This window comes from Pseudoliparis swirei, chromosome 7, assembly GCF_029220125.1.
Source record: "Pseudoliparis swirei isolate HS2019 ecotype Mariana Trench chromosome 7, NWPU_hadal_v1, whole genome shotgun sequence".
Classification (NCBI taxonomy): domain Eukaryota; kingdom Metazoa; phylum Chordata; class Actinopteri; order Perciformes; family Liparidae; genus Pseudoliparis; species Pseudoliparis swirei.
In genome coordinates, this window is record NC_079394.1 from 9,221,633 (window position 1) to 9,243,298 (window position 21,666).

The window sequence follows — 21,666 nt, forward strand, 5'->3', positions numbered from 1 at the left end:
GTGAGACAGATAACACATTTCAATTCGCGAGATATCCAGAGTGACGAGGCGCGTGACAATCCAGTGTCCACGTTACAGCTCCGACCATTGACTCCCGACTCGCAGGCTTTGCACGGAGGCTCCACCTTTTCAAGCGGTTCAGTGACCTCACCAGTGGGCTGGATTGTGAGGGTGGGATTTCCAGGCTCGGGCTGAGTATTCCTGCCTCTCTATCTTAAGATCTATGCGGCTTCAACGAAAGCAGAGACGTACCTTTTTTTAAAGACACAGAGAGGCATATATATCGCACACTGGACCTTTTCTTTTTTTCTACATACCACTCCAAACGGAATAAATAATTGAGGAATGTGGAAATTACAGAATGCCCAACAGCGCTGGAAAGAGATTTAAACCCACCAAATACATCCCAGTGTCCACTGCTGCCACACTCCTTGTGGGATCGACCACTTTATTTTTCGTTTTCACGTAAGTTTGCATCGCGCCTTGTTTCTCTCTCGTTCGTCGCATGTCGGGGTTTTCCGCCACTGTTCGTGTGTGTGCGTGCGTGCGTGCCCACTAGATTACACAGACAGGAGTGGATGTGCAGCTCGGAAGTTTGCATGGCTGGATTCAGTCACTTGGCTCTAATAAGTGATTGTTATAGGCTACACACGCAACTAGCGGTCCTGGAAGGTTTTGTGTGCAGCCTCCGACAGACCGTCCAGCCTCAGAGGATAATACCTCCTCGGCAAACTTCCAATAAGCCGTGCAAGTTTAGCGTCGCTGTTCTGGTGCAGGAGACCACAGCTTAGGCCGCAGTTACTCACTATCCATTGAAGAAATGCCGCAGGCAGTTGTTGATACAATTAAAATGGTTGCGTTGGCCCAGCAGGCGGTGGTGTGTGTGGTTCATGCTCACTCGGCTGGTACAGTGCCACACAGCCTATGGAGAGCCGTTATCATCATGGGGCGGGGGGGGGGGGGGGGGATAATAAGAAGAGTAGAGTCCTGCAGGAGTCATCCTCCTTGGGTTTATTGCATCTGCTGCCATGTGTCACCATATGTGGAGCCTACTCAGACATGTAGGTGTTCCTGTTGGAGTAGATGTGGACTGTGGGCAGCCCAAATACACAGATATTAATTCACTTTTAGTGAATGTATATGTTCTGACGAGCAGGAGACAGCGGTTCGTCCACACCAGCTGCAATGAGGATGATAACATCATCAGACAGGCACCTACAGTGTCAGCCGGCATCATCGTCCCAGACCCCTCCATATGATGAAAGAAGAAGTAAGAGTTATGAATTTAATGAAGGGCTTTCACTGCAGGTTGGCCGATAATAGCAGAGCGAGTGATGTGTCGCGTCTAAATCATCAGTCCCACATGCATGTTCCTCTCGTGCTGATCCTCAGATGTACTTGAATTATCAGTACACTTATCAGTTCCCTAGAGGGGAGGATAGGGGGGGGGTAAACATCTTGTTGGCAGTTCTCTGATCAAGACTGAGGACTATTGGAAAAGTTCATTCAACCTTTAGCCTCTGCAGTCATGTTGTCTGCCAAAGTATAAAACTGCTGAATGGACAACTCTGTTTTAAAGACCTTAAGTTGTTTGTATTGGTATTCCATTTCTTCCATTCCATTTTTTTTCTTTTCACCTCATATGTCTCCAATAATTGCTTTTTTTAAATCCAAGATTGTGTGTGTGTGTGTGTGTTTATTAGTTAATAATGTATTGCTTTTTGAAACTGATCTGTTTTGGATACAAATGTATTCTTTACTTGTTTGAATGAGAAAATGCAGGAAGACGGAAAATGCTGAGGCTGCACCTCAAGTGGTTTTGCATTCTCAGCCTCAGGTCAACGACCGAGACGGAAGGAGACATATGGTGTTTGTGGGTTGTGTTAGGTCGGATTTTAGCTTTTAAAAATCCCAGCACTCCTCTGTGTCTAGGGCTCTGCATTAACAAATTAACTGATGTACACGCCTCGCTGTGGTCAGAATGTGTATCCATTTATTAAGAGATCAGATTCTGATTTTTCTTTTTTATCATAGCTGTACTTTTTCTTGGGTTCTATACATCACGGTCCATCCCCCCCAGCAGATGGGGTCACGGGTGAGGATCAAGACATTATTCGGTTGCTCCTTCATTTCTCAGTAAAAGGTCCGGAGGATTGAGTCGCACATAATGGAACCCCCTGCGAAGCAGAGCACATCCAAACGAGGCCACGTCTCGTCATTCTCAAACGCACAGAGTCCATCGTGTTGAACCCAGTCTAGCCGTGTCGTTGACTGGAGAGCTAGCTACACGTGTCCACTACAAACCATATAAGAGTGGGGTGGTTTCTACATTTTAATAAACAGAATAACATATAGTGCAAAAGTGGGAACATAAAAAAATATATATATATTTTGCCAACTTTGTTTGGCAACCACAAGCTTAGACATGCATGGGTTAAATAACTACACTCAGTCCATCATACACAGTCATACAGCAGTGTGCCAGGACACGCATCTTTTATTTATTTTTAGGCCGCATGTGTTGAAGGCCCAACTGTTGTTGCCAGCAGGCCACTTGGTTTCATTTGGGCAACGGAAGATGAGACTTGGGGCCAGCACTGGCTCACACACACACACACACACACACACACACACACACACACACACACCGAGCCCATAGTGTGTTACTGTGTTGGGCTTATGGTGCCTGACTGTGTGTTTCTCACAGAGATTGAATTAGAACAAATTAGTACAGAATTATTTATATCTCCACAGTATGACCACGACTCATCAAACATAATATTGATGATAAATTTAGCTTTTAGTCTTGGTTTAGCCATCATATTATCCCGCCTGGGTCTATAACTATATTATATTATACAGTAGCTTAGACTTCTCCCCGATGTTTAAATGTTTCCCGGCGTGTATGTATGGCTGCACTGAAGAAGCTTCCTTTTAACTTTTTAAGTAATCCCTCTGCTCTTGACCATGCCAAAATAAAAACCTCTTCAGGACACTGAACTGCAAGCCAAGCTAATAGTCCAAACCTAAGAGTATGCATGGGTAGATGTGTGTAAACTATCAAGTGATCATCTGGAAGCGACCTTGGTTCAGCAGCTTGTTCTGCGTGAAGGTGAATTGTGAGCGAGGTGGTCCGTGGTGGAGCCGTCATCACCAGGCTGAGAGCCGCGCTGCACAGGAGAATCAGCCTGTCAGGGATCTAATCTTCAGCTTCCACATCTGCTTCCTCCTTTTCACCGTGTATCGCTTGAGTCTTACTTCATCCAGAACCTACTCCATGCATTGTTTGACATGTGTGCTCCACTCCGAGGCTCCTTAAGAGGTTTCTGAAGGTATTTTACGATTTTAGATGAGAGTGCAGGGTTGTCAAAACATCGGAAATAGGGTGGGGGTGGGGGGGTAGGCTGCTAAAACAAGTGCTTATATATTTAACCCTTTAGGTTATGGAACATACATGGTTAAATATAGAGCTGTTTATTATTATATATACTATATATTATTATACAGAACCCCAGTATATAGTTACCCCATTTACACGGCAAAGGAACAGTCCACCACATCTACACACTTCGTGGTTTGGCCAATTGAAGATAGCGTTAGCTTCGTGACTCTCTTAAAATGAAATATTGTTTATAAAAGCTGAAGGAAGGCTTACCTCTGAAGATGTTTCTACGTTAGCTCCTATATTATGCTGTTTTTGTGAGCCACCAAATTTATTTCCGTGACGGGGAGCTTGACATTTGAAGTTTGGCTCATCCCTATATTCCTAGGGTTCTCATCAGAGATTGGTAAGGGCTATCTTTACAGCTCAAATTTCAAAAGGACAAAGGGAGATGGACGTGTCAGATGCAGTTTGAATGGTAAAAATCAATTGAGCCGTGGTGGATGTCTAAAGTCAAGAAAACTGTCTTGCTGGCCAACATGAGGGTAAAGGTCATAACATCGGCAGGTTGTAACCTGTAAGTGGGTGATTTCAACATAACTGACCCAGGGAAACATACACAGAACATTTGGTCATGGGGTGGGGGGGGGGGGACATTGCTAAGAACGCAACACCCTGAGAGGATTTTGGGTTTTGAAACATAGGCCCTCTCTTTAAGTTGGTCGTTGACATACATTAGTTTGAAGATGCACTAATTAGCTGGCAAATCTCATGTTGAAATGCTCATGATAAAGAAACGGTGCAAGAGAAGAGTGGAAATGTAACGGAGTGGAAACTTTTACATTCAACAGATGGCCAGAGGTGTTGCTAATGTCAACCTGTGTTCACCGGTCCCCTTGGTAACATCGTGGTTTTCCATGTGTCTTATTAATAGAAGGTCTGAAAGTATAATTGAATGCCGGTTCATTGATCTTAATCCCCGCCCCGCGTGTGATTATGTGTGCGGAGCTGCTGTCGTCTTCTTGTCGAGTGGCTCAGTGAACGAGCTTGTAACCATTAATCCTTCACCGTTTGCCTCCCTTTGTGTGGCATTGATGGATTCGACCGTAGTTAAAGAAATTGTTGTTCTACCCGTGCTGTTTATGAGCCGGACCGTCTTGGCTGCTTGCGTTAAATATTTCTCAACTGACATTGGAGCTCATTTGGGTTGAGTTTGTTTATTCAAATGTGCGATGGGGATACAGTGCCATGTTTGACATGTCGTAAGGGCAGAGCATTTCTCAGGCGGAGGAAATTACCAACTGACAAGATATGAACATGTCCTTGTCGCTGTTTCTATGTCTCTGCTCATGAACAAGCATCTATTAAAGCAGAGAAATCTCGGCCTCCCTGATATGATACTCCTCTGTATGATGAAAAATGTCAACCTCAACTTTATCCTCCAAGTGAGCTTTCTAAAATACATATTTTTGACCCCCATGCGAGCAGGATATTTGAGCTCTAAAGGCAAGCTCATTAGTATTCCTCTTTATCTCCCACTCATCTTGCCATCAAACACTTTTGCCTAAATATTACGATTCTGTCCTCACACACCGTCACAGCATTAGGTTTCAGCTCCCCAGCTGAGGCGGATAAGGAACCATCCTGTCCTCATGTCACACAGAGGATACAATTTATTATCTTGACGGGGCCAAAAGTAGCCCTGAGGCATCCAAGCTCACCAGGAAAAAGTATTCCCTCAGCCTATTCATAAAATCCATGTGGAGCCGAATGCTGTTTTGTTGAGATAAAAGGATCAAATCAGTACGAGGTTGGTGTGGTGCGGTGTGGATAGCTTTGTCAGATTAGATAAAGATGTAATTTCCTCTGTAGGTCCTCATTCATCGGTACCTTGAGAGAGGGTCTAGAGATTAACAATGGCAGTGCAGGGTTATGTCAATTCTGATCTCAGAAGGTACTTAAGGGAACAACCAAGTGGTCTTATTTCTCTTTGAGCTAATATAGGAAATAAGGCGACATTTACATATTGACTGTTTTTACTTTATGCTTTTAAAAGCTTATTTTCGTGAGTGTTCACCAATCCTCTGCTCCTGCACTCTCACAGCCCTGAAGGATAACTCCAGTTTATTTTTATTTAAAATGTGGAAATTGTGGATCTACGAGTTGCACTAAACTTTACACTCCACACTTGTTAGCAGAAGTGTGGAGCGATAAGTTTCAACGGCTCATTTCTGAATAAAAGTAAACACAGACAGAAGCTTCCTGGAACGCCCATCATGGCTAACCGCATAGGGATCTACATCGAGATCATTATGCTCATTGGTTTGTTTTACATAGATGAGGCTGTGAGTAGCTTTCCATTTAGCGTGTGTTTGTTCGAGAGACAAAGTGGATAATTAGTCCTAAAAAGCCACAAGAGACACATTTTATGGGAAACACGCCAGCTGGAAATTAACTGCTATTTTCCTTTTTAAAGCTGATACAGCAGCTGCATGGTGTGGCAGTCAAAAAACTCTGTTCCACCACGGTTACATTCAAGTGAATGTCCCAACCGCCAATGTCCTGATTACGTTAATACAGAGGCAACACTCTTTTGAAGCGCTGCTGCTTTGATGCCATCATGTAACACCAATCTGAGTTACCTTCTATACATCAGCAGAAGATTACTCCTCAGACACTGGACTATGAGAATACACTCCTCAGACACTGGACTATGAGAATACACTCCTCAGACACTGGACTATGAGAATACACTCCTCAGACACTATGAGAATACGTTCCTCAGACACTGGACGATGAGAATACGTTCCTCAGACACTGTACTATAATGATATTTAATGTGGATACCGGTGGAATTCCAGGAATAAGTGTTCAGTGTTTCATTTCATTTGATCTTTATTAATCCCAGTCAATACACTGTATGTTTTTAGCTCAAGGCATCATTGTGCATAATCATAGCCTTACTGAGCCACTGTACATACTCATCTGTTTTTTTAATCTTTCGTGGTGGATCATTATGAGCAGCTTTCACATTTAAAAAAATAAATCATAAAGCTTGCTCCTGTGGTAGTTAAACCAAAAGGGAGTGAGTTTGAGATGGTTGTAACACATGACCTTGATCGATTGGGTAATTTGTGTTTACATTCTGAAAATATACAGAGAGATCATGTTGGAAGGATTCTGTTGGGTGTTTTTTATAATGTCATATATCAAAAGTCTCATTTCAAACAGTGGAGACAGCAGGAGAGCTCATTGTGTTACTCTAGCAGGAGCTTGATATGAATCTGAACTCCATCGCTCATAATATCTGCAGCTGCTGACTATTTGACAGTGATGTGATTAAATGTGACTTTTAGACACATTTCTTCTTAATCTACTGTATCAATGATCTCAGTGGGTTTTCTGAATGGGACTCAAAAGGCTTGGAGCTAAACATTGACTAAACAGCTAATGCATGAAACACACACACACACACACACACACACAAACCAGTCCTCTCTGCCCGGTCAGTGAGCTGTCATATATCTATGTGTCGAGCCATGGTATGTCCAGCTGTTGGGTCTCCTCAGAGTAAAGATCTGAAGTAGTGCTTCTCATTGGGGCCAGGAGTTCGACAAAGACCCCTTTAAAGACTTCCAGGGGGGCAGCAGAATATTATTTGTTATTTCGACACTATAATTACGTCTGTGTTGACTTTGTGGAGACCATCACTGGTCCTGCTCGAAGTCGTAGTCAGACCCAACCTGCATGACACTGTGGCCAGCGTGCAAAGGGAAACTTACTCTAAAGAGACGGGTAATCTGCCACCTCGTCTTCCCTCCATCGCCCGAGCAGCCGGCTGCTAGCTGAGCTTTTATACAGTCAGGACCAATTGCCGCCATCGTATTGATGATTGAAAGAGGCCCGGGGAATGAAAGGCCAGATCGTCTAATCTCATTCCATCCCAGCCCTCCTGTCACTGCTTGACAACTGGGTTAAGATAATGCTGACGGATCCTCTCCCCTGGTTTGTCAGAGAGCAGGGCAGCTACCAACGCTCCATGCCACACAAACCAGTGACAACTTTAAATGACCTCAAGCTTCAGGCCAAGTCAAGTTTACTTTGATTTGGTTCTCCTGTAATTTTCAACAAAATCAACATTGATGTTGCCAACTCTACAAGATAAATACAGTTATTATGTCGTAAAAGCTCCATTTCAATGATCATGTCTGTAGTTTCCTTTGTTGTTGTACATTTTAAGAAAAAAGATTCTGAGACTAAAATAATGTAAAGTACTGGTACAGTTCTGTTAATGAAACCAATGCATTGCATAATTCTTCACACTATGTACAATGTGTTCACTGTTTTGTGAAAGGATTTAAAACAAGTGCTAATTTCAAAGAAACCCCATCTGCATAAGACCATATGTCTTCAACAGCTAGGGTGAGATCATTGTTTGCAGATTTGCATGATTTATCATAAATGAATAAAAGCACAGACATCCTAATCTGTGACAGCAGGTGATACAATTATTAAAATTATACTGTGTCCTTTGCATGGTCTTCAAGCAAATGTTGAGTTTTAATAGAAATCAGTGCTTTCTAAAATTAGCCTGTCCTTTCCACCGAGCTCAAAACCTGTCTTATTCTCTTTTGTAGTATGAGTGAATCTGACATATATGACATTATAAAAGGAGGAAATATCATCAAAAGAGTTAGATGAATATTTTTTATTTGTTTTGTCCCACTGCTATTTCTTTCTGTCTATTTAAAGTCCTTTTGGTTTCTCTGAAGCGGTGACTTTATGGAGCCCTAATGCTTGCCAAAAAAGTAAAGTGTGCCTTGTGATGCCATATTTGAGCTAAATGGATCCATGTGGATTCAGTGCACCAAACAGTGTGTGTGTGTGTGTGGAAAGTGCGGGAAAGTGCAGCGAGGTGCTCTCAGAGTAAAACGAGGCCGCCTGGAAAGTCTCCTCTTGGGGAACATGTGGGATTAATTTAGACCTCCAGCCTCACCCTCCAACGGTGTCTCCACCCTTCAACGGTGTCTCCACCCTGTTGCCCTCAGGTTGTTTTGCCAGAGGCAGACCATGACTGTTAACAAGTAGAAACAGAGGTAACACCCTCAGCCAGAGTGGCTTTCTGAGAGAGCAGGTAGTATGTAGCAAGTCGAGCCTGCCAATGTTTACAAGAGTGAAGCGGTGTCCATCTCAGGCAGGCAGACGGTGATTATAAGGAAGGTATACTGCATCTTTGCCACTATTGAAGTTTATGGCTTTAGAAGTCGGTGGGGATGAGGGGCCACGGCAGACAAAGCCCCTCCCCTTTCCTCTTTGTAGTAGAGTTCAACCATTGAGCTAGAGACCAATCCAGATGTCAACATTCTTTACTTGAAGCCACGATGTGTAGACTTGTTATGCCATTATAGCAGCTTTCATATTACTCTGATGACAGTAGTTTTATGTATTCTGAAACATAAATCTGACATATATATATATATATATCTTAAATAGACGTGTGATGTGTTTGCTCGATGTGACATTCTATAAATAAAAGTGGTTGCTCTCGTCTTTAAAGCCACAGATCCAGGGGGCTCCGGCCGGACTCGCCTCTATTAGACCTTCTCTTTGTAGTTCACTGTAAAGGCGACCTTATCCTGTCACATCCGTCACATGCTATTATTTCACACCACCCTGGACAGTTTATGAATAGGCAGCAGATAAATATTGATATTTATTGGAGCGTAACTTGCCAAATGTCATATACTTATAGATATATCCTTTCTTGTTCACACAGAATATTGTTTGGTATATTTTTGTGACATCCAAGGAGTTGTGTTTTATTTTGTTATGCCTTTAAACGGCAGACAAAAACTGTTTCATATATTTAGTGGTTCATTTTGTTTTGCATTAGCTGCTATCGTCCATCCAAGCTTCTTTGGCTTTCACCCACTCTCCATCATCCACTCTCATATCTGAAAGTGCAATGGACTCCTCTGGCAACAAACCTCATAAAACAAATACAGCCACATCAATTATTGTTGATTTGTTTTTGTGCTGGACGAAACAGGTTTGTTTGTCTCTTAAAATCCTGCCAACATGCTAAGCTTCAGCCAGATTACAGAGACAGAAGGCAAAACACAGTTTGGTGGAGCGCGCCCAACCAGTTACTGGGTTATCCTTTTGCCAAATGTCTATTTTAAAATAATTGCATCATGCTTGACTGTGAGGATATTTTAGAATGAGGTTAAATTCACAATGCACAAATGTATTCAGCCCTCAGGCCTTCACCATTCTCTGTGGATTCCAGGTCCATTTCCACCTAATATAGTGTGGCCGACTGTCCTATGGAGAGAAATATCTGTCACAATTTAAATAATGAAGCTAGTTTTGGAAGGTCAGAATGTGGACTCAATTTGAGGTTCCATATAATCCAGTTTCAATACTTTAAGTGGCATATTTTTTGTTCCATGGATTTTTTTATTCAGCTATTGTCACAAACCAGTAAGAGACCAACTCGTACAGATGAGCTATTCTTATTACCCAATTTGGCAGACATTCAAAAAAAATGTGGAGTGAATTAACACCATTGATGATAGGGAAGGAAGTTGTTGACCACATCTGGGACACATGTGCTCTGAACCCTTTGCTGAAGAGCATCACAGCCAGCTCTAAACTGTGGATTTCCTCTGCTGTACTTGTTTTCTTTGGCCCAGCTATGTGCACAATTCTGCAGGAAAGTCTGCGATTGTTGTGTAAATGTTATCCATGTAAAGCAAATCATAGTTGATCTATCTTTGACTGAAAAACAAAGAGAGGAGGCTTCACTTCTCACTCAAACTCCATTGGAGATAGTGAAACGGAAACACTACAGTAAGCTGTGCACTTGCTTCATTATTGTTATGTACAGAGCACTTTTAATATTTTAATATCATTTAATTGAGTCGTCTGGATGTTTTTATCAGGCAGTGCAGTTCTGCAGACCTCAATATGCTTGCTGTATCTCTTTAAGGGAGAGGATGTGTTCTGCTTGTTTGGCCTCTTGTCTTGGGGGAATGACTAGCACATCAATGTTAAGGCCACAACCCCAGCCATTAAAAGTTAAAACTAAACTAAACTAAGCAGCCACACCAGGGTTTTCCTTATCCTACTTAGAATACTAGCTCTACACAGCAATACAAGAACAATGCTGATGCTGGAGACTGCTAACTAACTCATGGAGCCTATGTTAGCTTTGCTAGCTAGCTTGATTAGCTAGCTTGCTAGCTAACTGCAGCTTAAAATTGCCTCGAACTGAGAAGCTTGCTCTTGTGTATGAAATCAAGAACACATTGTTTAGTGGTTTGTCACCATTTCATTATCACGACCGCCTGTTCCAGCTGTCATTGGGCGAAGGAAGGGTTGACCCTGGAAAAAGCACCAGTTTTGCACCATTCACACCTACGGGCAATTTTAGGGTCTCCAATTAACGTAAACAGGAACGTCTTTGAACTGTGGGAGGAAGCAGAAGAACCCGGAGGAAACCCACGCTGCCATGGGAAGAACGTGTGAACTGCATACGTGCAGAGATTGGAAAGCTTGACACATGTAGCAACTGTAACTAAGATGGGCGGGTCTTGGTGAATAGCCTAAGCACTTGTTTGGACGTAAGGTTGTGTGCCATGTCATTGTGCAGCCTGAAGTGCTTTAAGTCTGCTAACTAACTTAAAGTCCCAGGTAAGGAGCTTCATCCGAGCTTATCTCGTCCAGGCTGAGGAGGGTGTTTTCTGTTTGTTTTGCCCCTTGTCTCGGAACCTAGAGCCTGACCTTTTTTAGTAAAATAGCTAATGCAACCTCAGAATTCACACACTGACTATACTGCACAGGCAACATTGCACTCTGGCTGCCAAGTGAAACATATCAAGAGACCTGAAGCCAAAGTGGTACAGTTCAACCGAGCCCTTATGTGTCAGGGCACGGACCACCATGGATTCAGTGCCACACCATAGTGCCAGTCCAAATGTGGATCTTAGTTAAAGCCTTAATTCGACTGGCCCACTGCGTTGATTTAATTTAGTTCAGCAGGCTCAAACCATTTGATCAGAACTGACATCAGCAGCAGACTTTGTTGTTCTCAAAGTCTGTTGCACAGCACCCCGCCCCCATCCCCACTGCCGCCATGTGTATTCTCAGCAGTGTGAATGATTGCTAACGTCCTGGGGAACTATTAACCACCCTGCCAAATCCAGCTGATCCCTCAATTGTTTAAACAGTATCATCCGGGTCACCCTGCTTACAAAGGCGGAGTGCCGATCGCCAACTCTACACTGACGCATTTGTTACTTAAAGTAACAAAGTAATGACTCGAAAATAATAGACTGGAAAACCTTCATCTCTAGTTTCGGGTTTGACAGATTGGTGGTACGTTCCTTTCCCGCTTTACATGTGTTGAATATCTGTGAATGTGTTTACCAGACTACTCCTAGTTATAATGTAGCTGCATTATTCCCATGAGCATGCTGGCTTTTAGCATCACTGAATATTTCACAGTATAACCTGTGAGTGTCAGTTGGTTTGTTTTATTGATCTTTATACAAGGCTCTGTTCTCGCTGCCCTCCTTAATTCACTCGACATTCTGATCCCGAACATCTTCCTCTGCAATGTGTTTTGTGAAGATGTCGGCTCATGTCAATTCACATTTTTCTCCCAGCATCACCTCTCTGGGAGTTTTAATCTGACAGGTTGGCTGCACAAACACCTGGGAGGAAGATTCATGTCCCAAAGCACGATGTCATGACCGGGTCTCTGCTTCCAGTTTATGGCAAGGGAAAATGTCTGTGTAGATGTATGTTTGTTTTATCTTCTCACTGGGGCAGGTTAAAGCCCCCCTAATGTGCCGGTGGGGTTTGCCCCTCTTGTGCGATATATCCTGCTGATTGTTAATGAAATCATTCATGGCCGGAGAACTTACATTACATTACATGTCATTTAGCTGACGCTTTTATCCAAAGCGACTTACAATCCTGTTACATACACTGTAGACGCAGCTACAGGGAGCAACTCAGGGTTAAGTGTCTTGCTCAAGGACACATCGACTAGGGCGGGGATTGAACCTCCAACCCCCTGATTGAAAGACGGACCTGCTAACCACTGACCCGTAGTCACCCCAACTTCTCTGCGATGAGCCCCAGTGTTCCTGAGCACATTTTTGCCGCCACTAATGCGCATTGCAAATTCAGAAGTTCCCCTTGAGAATGTGTGCAAAATGCTATTATGGAGTTGTAGGTCTTCCTAACCCTCAAACAAGTTTTCCATCATCACAGTATTATTTTTTAAACACTTTAAAAAATATATATATTTCTGAACTGAGGATACTTTAAAATAAATGCATTTCTTCATCATGATAAAGCTCAAAGTAATATCCATGCATTAAATGAGATGGATTAACGACATAAGAGTGCAGCTCACAGTTGGCATCGCCCGTAGGAAGTATACCGTGCAATTTGGTCTTTGGCCTTGGTGACTGACATATTTAATTATTGTTTGGGGAGGCTTAACGAAGCCAAGAGCAGGAACAGCTTGAGAGATGACCATCCAGGGAGCCACAACTCTCATGAACCACTGTGTGATTGATTTGATGGAAAGCCAAATGAATAGTTTCCAAAAGATGGATGAGATGGAGGAGGAATCACAAAGAAAGTGCTGAGTAGTCAGAAACTACACTTGGCTCCGGGAAGCACTGACGATGCGTAAGATTGTTGAGGATAGTGCAAAAAGGCAGCAGTACAGCTGTCTCAACCTCTGAGCTAAGACTTTAAGCAGCCCATATGCAATTGTAGCTCACATGTCAAGTTTCAGTCACAACCCTTGGACACATCCGCTCAGCTGTGGCAGTGATGGGCAATGAGTTAGTGTTGTTGTGTCTGGATAGGCTGAGAAAAGGTTGATGCCTCAGCAAGGGGTGACAGGGAATGTGACGACAGCTGCCCACGGAGCCTGCTTTCATGCCACATGGGTTGAGGTGTGATGGCAGTTGGAGAGGAGAGCTCTGCGACAGATATGTAGAGCGGAGGCTAAAGAGACGAAAACTGAAAAGACCAACATGCCTCCAGGCATCAACCTCCTGCTTCTACTTTATGATATATTTTGACAAAATGATCTTTTTAGACCATTACTAATATCAATCCGAGCACAATGTCACGAGCGTGTCATGGTGTTCAAGGGAGGTTGACTGTAAAATCTTCGTCATGCCTAATTTGTTATGGTAACACCTTTTTCACATGGCTGAAAATACCGGCGCGTACTGTAACATATCTTTGTAAATGTACAAAAATGGGCAACTGTATGTACAGTAGAGGTATTATTTAAAAAATAACCTGTTTAAATTGTGTCAAATCACAAAAAAAAATTGAAGAAAGACTTGTTAGTAACAAACAACATGGACATTTTTTACTTTTTTTTTTTTTTTACATATTGGTTTTTTTTGATTCAGGTTAAATTTATTTAGTTATAAATTTATTGACAGAGAAGGTACAATATCCAATTTTCAACCGGGTGCTGATATCATCACGGAATGTACTCAGACATTAGAGTAACATTAGCTCATCTTGCAGCCCGCGATGTGAATCAGGCCAATTGAGGCCAAACGGCAGCAGCGGAGCAGGTCGAGGCTGCTAATAGACTCTCTGGGTCAAGTCCTCCCATCAGCCTTTCAGCTTGGCATAACCTTGCACCTCGTATACAGTACATCCTCATTGGCAAACAAACACAGCTGTGTAAAAGACTGTAATGCTTTGTACATTAAAAGCCTAATCAGACTTTTTTTTCTTCTTCAAAGCCCGCCTTTTTATTTTTTAAATAACTATGATAAGCCAGGACATTGAGCATGGCTGCAGGAAAAGGGCTGTGTACTGACACCCCCTGCACATCGATACGTTTCATTAGTGTCATCCCTGTATAATCACTCCTCTGTGGCTCGTGGGCTCAACATGTCATGTGACTTAGCCGGTGGGTTAGCAGGAGCAGCCACACATGTGATCCGGTCTTCCTCTGAAAGTTGTGTTTTGAAGCCGAGTGTTTGCAGACATGTGGCTCTCCCCTGAGGCTGCGGGTACAACACATTTGTCAAGCCCTGTCGAGGTGATGCCTTGTGCTGCGCTTCATGAATCACAGGCAGAATGAGCAGGCCTATTGCTCTTCCCTCTAATGAGTTATGCATGAAGCAGGAGCTAATTACATTTGGATATAATCTAAGGCTATACAATGAAGAAGGTTCATGAAGGCAGAGGGGTATGACTGAGTCTTTGCTACTCTTGGTTCTGGTCAGTAGCTTTCACACTTGAAACTGATGACCGCCATTAATTGATATCTTCTGATTCAAGTGAAAGATCTTGTGAGGTCATCATCGAAACAGTAGAAAAGAGGAGAAAGAGATAGTCAAATAGAAAATATTAAAGGTGTGATATGTTAGTGTATAAAACAGTGTATAGAGTGATACAAATACATTCTTCTCAATCATCACTTATATCCCATTACAAGTGTGTGGTGGTCTGCAGAGACCCGGCTCTTGGCCTGTATTTTATCTTTCCTTCTGGAAAATAAACTGATCATATAAGCCCCCTCCAGCATTAAAGATCAGACAAACAACCGTAGTTGGTGGGGACCAAAACCGAGGTAAAAGGAGAGTAAATATCAGTTTGGATGCAAAGAGGTGCAGTCGGCATTCGTCTGTCCCTTTCCTCACAGCGCAGAGAAACCACTTATCAGGCTTTCTGACCGTTTTTGGTTTCATTTGGGCACTCATCTTTTATTCACTGTTCAAGAGGATGACGTGTCCTCAGCTGCCACACATGCCTCCAATAGAAGAGCAAAAGTTTTAGCATAGAAGTTCAACAACGTCGGTGCATTTGCAAACCAGTGGACCAGACAACTCGGCATCATTTCTTCTCACACTCTTCCAGAACAACAGATCTACTGTTGTCCTTATCTGCCCCACACACAGACCCTTAATGCATGATATGTGTGCTTACTGCTCTCTCGCGAGCCGTGTGTGTGCTACTGCTTTACATTCAGTGTGTGTGTGTGTGTGTGTGTGTGTCTCAGAGCCCAGAGAGCCAGCATCAATGGCTGCCATTCAAGCACTTCACTGTGCTCATTTACAATCTGCTCTCCCCATTGCCAGGGTAAGTGGTGACTGAGTGAGACCTATTTTTACCCCCCCCCCCCCCCCTCGCTCTTCCCTGCCTCGCCACCCCAAGTAACTCAAGCAAAGCGTCTCTCATTGAAATAGCTAACAGAGCTAAAAGGCAGTTGCTTGTCAATCAGCAATGAAGGATGCACAGTTTTACTTTTTCCATCTTTTCTACACAGACAAGTGGATCAAAATGTTTCTGTTTCTTGTTAATTCAAAACAACGGTGCGTCTTTTCTGGAACCTGCAGTTTACTGTGAATGTTGCTACTGGGAGTATTGAGTAGTTTAACTTGGCTGTGAGACCCAGGAATCTCGTTAGCTTTCTGGGCTCCTGCCAGCTCTTATCTTCAAACCAATTCCAGAGGAGATTTTTTTATCACCCTTTCCATGTGCACAAAAACCCAAAAGCCTCTGATGAAGTTTTTATCTTGCTCCACTTGAATATTCCATCCAAAGACATCATCAGCTCCAGGAAACCTGTCGGTGCAAACATGAATACATCTTGGGATTCTTCAGCGTCGAGATGGAAACATTTACTTCTTGGCAATATCAGTCGGGGATTTTATAACCACAGAGTCCTTCCTTGCATACGTTCTGAGCACCTGGTGATTATCAGTCGACTCGTAATGCCTGTCTGTGGCTGTGACCTCTTTCCACTGTGACAATGGAACAGATGGGCCTGGGCACTTAAGTGGAGACCGGATTCTGCTGATGACACCTGTACACCACAAGTGTGCTTCATGCTCTCGGAGCTGTGTGTGTGTGTGCACAGGTACATACACTGAACTCAGATTGTAAACTGAGATCAGCTCATTCTCAAACAAATTTGACATTGGGGATGTCACATCTGAATATTTCAAGACGAAGTTGGCAATGTTCATGGCAATTCATTGTTGTATTTGGTGGTTTCATAGGACAATCTGAAACAATGACTTATTCTTATCCTGTTGTACTGAAAGGATAAAAGAAAGGCAGCAAATGTGTACCAACACACACACAGCTGTTCCGGTTAGTGAATTTATTAAAACTGGGATGTTAGAAGATATTAACATCATCACCACATATTCACAACACCATATCCTTAGTACACGTTCTGATAAACACATGGTTACTAGCATTGCCTTGAGTGTTGATGTGGTTGGGAGCTCTAGAAAAAGCATGTATCAGCCAATGGAAGGGAGCTTACACACTCGCACACACACACACACACACACACACACACACACACACACACACACACACACACACACAGGCAGAGACACCTGCCCCAGTCATGCTTATACATTTACATAAAGAAACACACACTGTTGGCAGTGGCTGGTTATCATGTATAATTGTCCTGGAAAAACAGTGGCAGCTGGTGAAACTGGAGGCTGCCTCACTAAGCAGGTTCAACAGTATAATGCAGCAGGTTGTCCTTTACTTCACTGCAGGAAACAGATAACGATGCTCCGAAGCCAACACTTCACCCCTTCAAGTTACAACAGATCGGTTAAGATATTTAATTATCGTGTTTAATATAATGACAGCATGCAAACAAACACTAAGAGACTGTCACTACAATTACAGTTTGTCTTTTCATTGTGGAAGAAAAAAAACAACTCCCAGCTAGGGATGGGAATCGAGAACCGGTTCTGTTTTAGAACCGGTTCCCAGTGAACCGACTGTTTGGGATCGTCAGCCAAATTCTTTAACGGTTCTGCTAACGGTCCTCTGTGGCGTTGCGCATGCGCAAACTTTTTTAGTTTCTTCTTCAGACTGCAGCAAATATGGCAACTAGGCAGAGGCGTTCTAAAGTGTGGCTCTATTTCACACGACAAAAAGTGCTCGTGTGAGGTGAGTGTGCTCACCTGTGTGCGCGCATTACGGCTGAGCGCTGTGAGCGCTGCGCGTGCAGACAGCATTTAACGGAGCGGAGCATTGCGTGCGCTCTGATCGCTCTTTTATTGAAGTATCGATACTAAAAATATGCTAAATCACATCGTTTTTAGCGTACGGGTACTTTGTTAGTATCGCTACACCGTGCAGCGTGACAGCAGCAGATGTAGCGGGCTAACATTCAAGCTAACCTAACTTCCTAAACGCTGTCGACATCTGAACGCTGATTGGCCGAGACGCGACACGTCCCATCAAAGATGTTTTATTGCGAAGAGCACCACTTCACATTTTCTCCGCGTCTCACTGCAATCTCAACGGCAGCGGGCCAGGTGAAAAAAATTATAAATCGGATCGCGTCTCTGGTATTGTTCAGGGTGCCGGTCCAAATGTGAAGGCGGGCCGTAGTTTGGGGACCACTGGTCCAAGGTAAACTCCTCAAAAGTGATCACAACCACTCACTGTGTGAAGCAATTTGCCTTTATTGTGTGTAGTCGATCAAGTTATCTTCTGTCCCTTCGTTTGAAGCATACATTTTAGCTCCGGCATTGGTCTCCCATTATTGATCACTTCACGTTTGGATAGTAATTTCTAGGAACATGTTTAAATTAAACAATACATTTTATTTAAGTTATGTAAGTTTTATTTTAAGTTCAAGAGGAATATGTATAAATGTTTTTGGTTATTTAAAAAAATGTAAATGTGTATGTATACATACTGTATATGGTGTGTGCAGCATTATAGAAAATTATCTAAAAGAAAATTAATGTAAATAAACCCGTTTGTGCTCTTTTTTTCACCCCTTGCCCAATAAGAATCGATATCGAATCGATAAGCAGGAATCGATAAGGCATCGGAATCGTTAAAATCTTATCAATTCTCATCCCTACTCCCAGCAAGCGTTGAGCTGGAATGATGACCTTTGTTGCTCCTACATAATATATTTATTTTCCAAAGCACCACACTAACCATTTAACCCTTGTGTTGCCTTAGGGTCATTTTGACCCGAATCAATATTACACCCTCCCCCCGCTTTAGGATTAATTTGACCCCATTCAATGTTTAATGTCGGTGTTCTTTCGGTAGTCAACAAACAAACATAAAGTGCCTCACACTTAAACTTGGAAAACAATATTAATTCTAATAATTTTCTGGAGGTTTTAATTGCTGGCGTCAAATTGAACCCAAAGGGTAAAATATGTTAGTAAATATAAAGGTAACAGGAGGGTGAAACATTGAATCGGGTCAAAATGACCCAAAGGCGGGGGGAGGGTGTAATATTGATTCGGGTCAAAATGACCCTAAGGCAACACAAGGGTTAAAGTGATGATATTGGATGGAATTCAACTCATTTATTCAGTCTTTCGTGAAGCCTGCATAGAAATGACTGTTGCTATTGAAACAGCTAATTTATTGCTAATAACGTCATTCTTTGCAAATGAAAAGACTTATAAACTGCAGCTACCGCTACCTTTTTTTTTATTCTGCTGCTTTTCATTTAATAATGCAGAGAGATTGACACTTTTTATGAGTCTGAAATGGATTAATGATGCAGCTAGTACCAGGTGTGTGTGTGCTTGTGTGCGTGTGTATGCATGTGTGTGTGTGTGTGTGTGTATGCAGAGGTGAGTTTGGAAGCAACCAGAGAAGCAGAATCAGCGTTATACGAACAAAAGCAACGCACCGTTCGCCTTGTGCAAAACTCCAAATATAGACATTTAAACACAAAGATGTACTGAATTGTCTCCCCCTGTTTGTCCTGTCAGCCTGAATAGACGGAACAAAACCACCTGTTTGCACACAAGGTAGGGGCAAGCTGAGGGCAAGGTGCTTAACTAAGGCTTTCTCTTGTCATGTTTTTTGGGCAATGCAGCTGCGAGTGTGTTTGAACTGTGACCTGTCGCAGCTTTCAAAAGGTGTGATGTCATTGCAAGGTGAAAGCGAATACAAGGACTGGTTTTACCTCACCGAACCCTGCAGGATGGCTTGCCTGGATCCACAAAATCAGAACATGTTATTACTGCCCATTGCACCTGCTGCTTTCTATAATAGTAGCTGCTATTTAATGGCCGCTGTTATCTGTACTACGCATTATAAATATGTTTGCACGCTCTTGGTGCTCTAATGTACTGCTGTTATCCAAAGTGGCTTCATTAGAGGGCGTACATATTTAGTATGGGTGGCTTCTGAAATAATTGAAAGACAAAATCGTTGGCAGCATGAAAGCAGTGTAAGATAAACCTACCTAAAGTTAGTTTGCAGCATTTCAAGAGGCATCAGTCCAATTTGACCTTGTTGCCAAGCAATCAGGATGTAAGATGAAACTTGGTTTACTTCTAATTTAAATGTTTACTAAGTGTGGATTTAAATGTCTACAGTTCAAAACTATTTATTTGAGACATTTCTTGTAATACATATTTACACAGTCTATTTGGAGAAAGAAAAGTGATGTAAAGTTATAATCCCCTTTTTTATTTTTACTTTTTATTTTTAATTTTTAGAAGTGGCCTCAAAATAATATGTCCAGGCTGCTTTTTCCCAACTTTAGAGGAAATATAGTTGTTAGATTAAAAAAATTAAAATAAAATATAGCTTAGAAGTTTTCATTTTTTTTACATTGCATAGCTAAAACCTTCTGGTTAATATATACATGTATCAAGTATTAGAGGCAGTCTGTAATACATTCAACATCTGTGCATTTAAAAATACAATAAGTAATGGCTACATTGAAAAAATACTGTTAAGTTAATATATGCGTCAAGAAAGTGACTGCAATGACTTCTTGTTCATATAGTTTAGATTGTGCTGTGCAACAGGTACTTCCTATACCAGACATTTCTTACATTAGTTTCAATTATGCAGTCCTATTCAGTCCATGAGTATTAGCGATTCATGACCAATCACTTGGAACATTATACAGTTGCTTACTCCTAAGCCCTCCATCCTCTCGGTGCGTGCTCTAATCATTGATCTTATACATATCTTGAGGTATTTTGGCTTGCTTCAATACACAAGAGCACATATACTGTGATGTGTTTCCTGAAACCAATTAGGATTATTTCACTGCCATGTGAGTCACACCACTAACATCGATGAATGTTTCTAGTGTCGCTGCTGTTGAAGGGTGAATGTGAGATCAGGCACAAGACCCAATCAAATATGTGAACTATCTCTGATACAGTATGCAATTAAACATTCAAAGCATGTTGGAGTATAGGAGTGCCGTCTGAAAGGGCGTCATGCTACACAGGCACCTGAATGTGTGCTGATTACATGTTGCTAAATGGCACGTCAGCAATCTGACTGAAAAAGGACATATTCCTCTTTAATGCCAGCTATAAATATATTATAACCTTCAATGGAAAACTCTTTTCATCTTTGTTCTGCACAATTACAACACGACCAGGCTCTCTGTTCGATGAGGCAATGGTTGAGATGAATGACGGTGTTTATAGTGGCTGAAGGCAGGACACTTTAATGTTAGATTGCTGGTAGGAGATAGAGGGTGGGGGATCCAATGCCTGTCATGCTTTTTCCTCCACTATTTCTGAAAAAGTAATTAGATTTTCTTGGAGAGGACAGATTTAACTGGTGGGGGAGATCAGTAGCCGTAGAAGATGGAGCCCAATGACACTCTTTAAATCGTGTTTGAGGCCGCCAGTTGATGCTGATGCAGGGATGAAGTCAGCTGTGTTTTGCAGTGTAGAGTCGTCAGCCAAGACGGACTGAAATAATCCCATTAGGTTTCAATTAATATGTGATTTACAGGCTAAAAACGGCTCATTTTAATTCAACCTGTCGATACCGTATACTGTTTAGTGTGTAAATGTGTTTGCTAATAACATGCATTCTAAAATTTACCATATTCAACCCTGCCAGTTGGCAGCATCGAAAAGCCTTTCAACAGCACTGACATGATGCAACACTTAAAATTAATGTAGCTGTTTTTTAAGGAGGATATTAGCATGACTCAGATGTTTGTACTTTGTTTAATTTCTACTGAAATGGTGAAATGGTTGCTGTTTTTGTGCAAGATGTGTCCGATTATTGGCATACTCTTTCAGTCACAATACTCTCTGACCAGAGGGTTATTTCAGGATGAGGAGTGACGCACTTGAGCCAAATCCTCCTTGCCTGACAAATGTTCAATCAGCCTTTGGCCTTTCAGCCTGAGTGTGGAGGTAGGTGGAAAACGAGGAGGAGGGGGGGGGGGGACAAGAGACACTTTGCTTTCTTAAAAGCTGCCTGGATTCAGAGCG

At 42.4% G+C, this 21,666-nt stretch overlaps 1 protein-coding gene across 1 annotated transcript in view; it reads left to right on the top strand.

The window, feature by feature from the left end:
* The first annotated feature begins 137 nt into the window (after positions 1–137).
* The window catches only part of zdhhc8b (zinc finger DHHC-type palmitoyltransferase 8b), a 57,566-nt gene continuing 36,037 nt past the window's right edge, over positions 138–21,666 (top strand). Inside the window, 1 exon segment of the mRNA XM_056420065.1 lies at positions 138–465. Within this exon segment, the coding sequence (XP_056276040.1) occupies positions 362–465 (104 nt within the window). The 5' untranslated portion in view covers positions 138–361.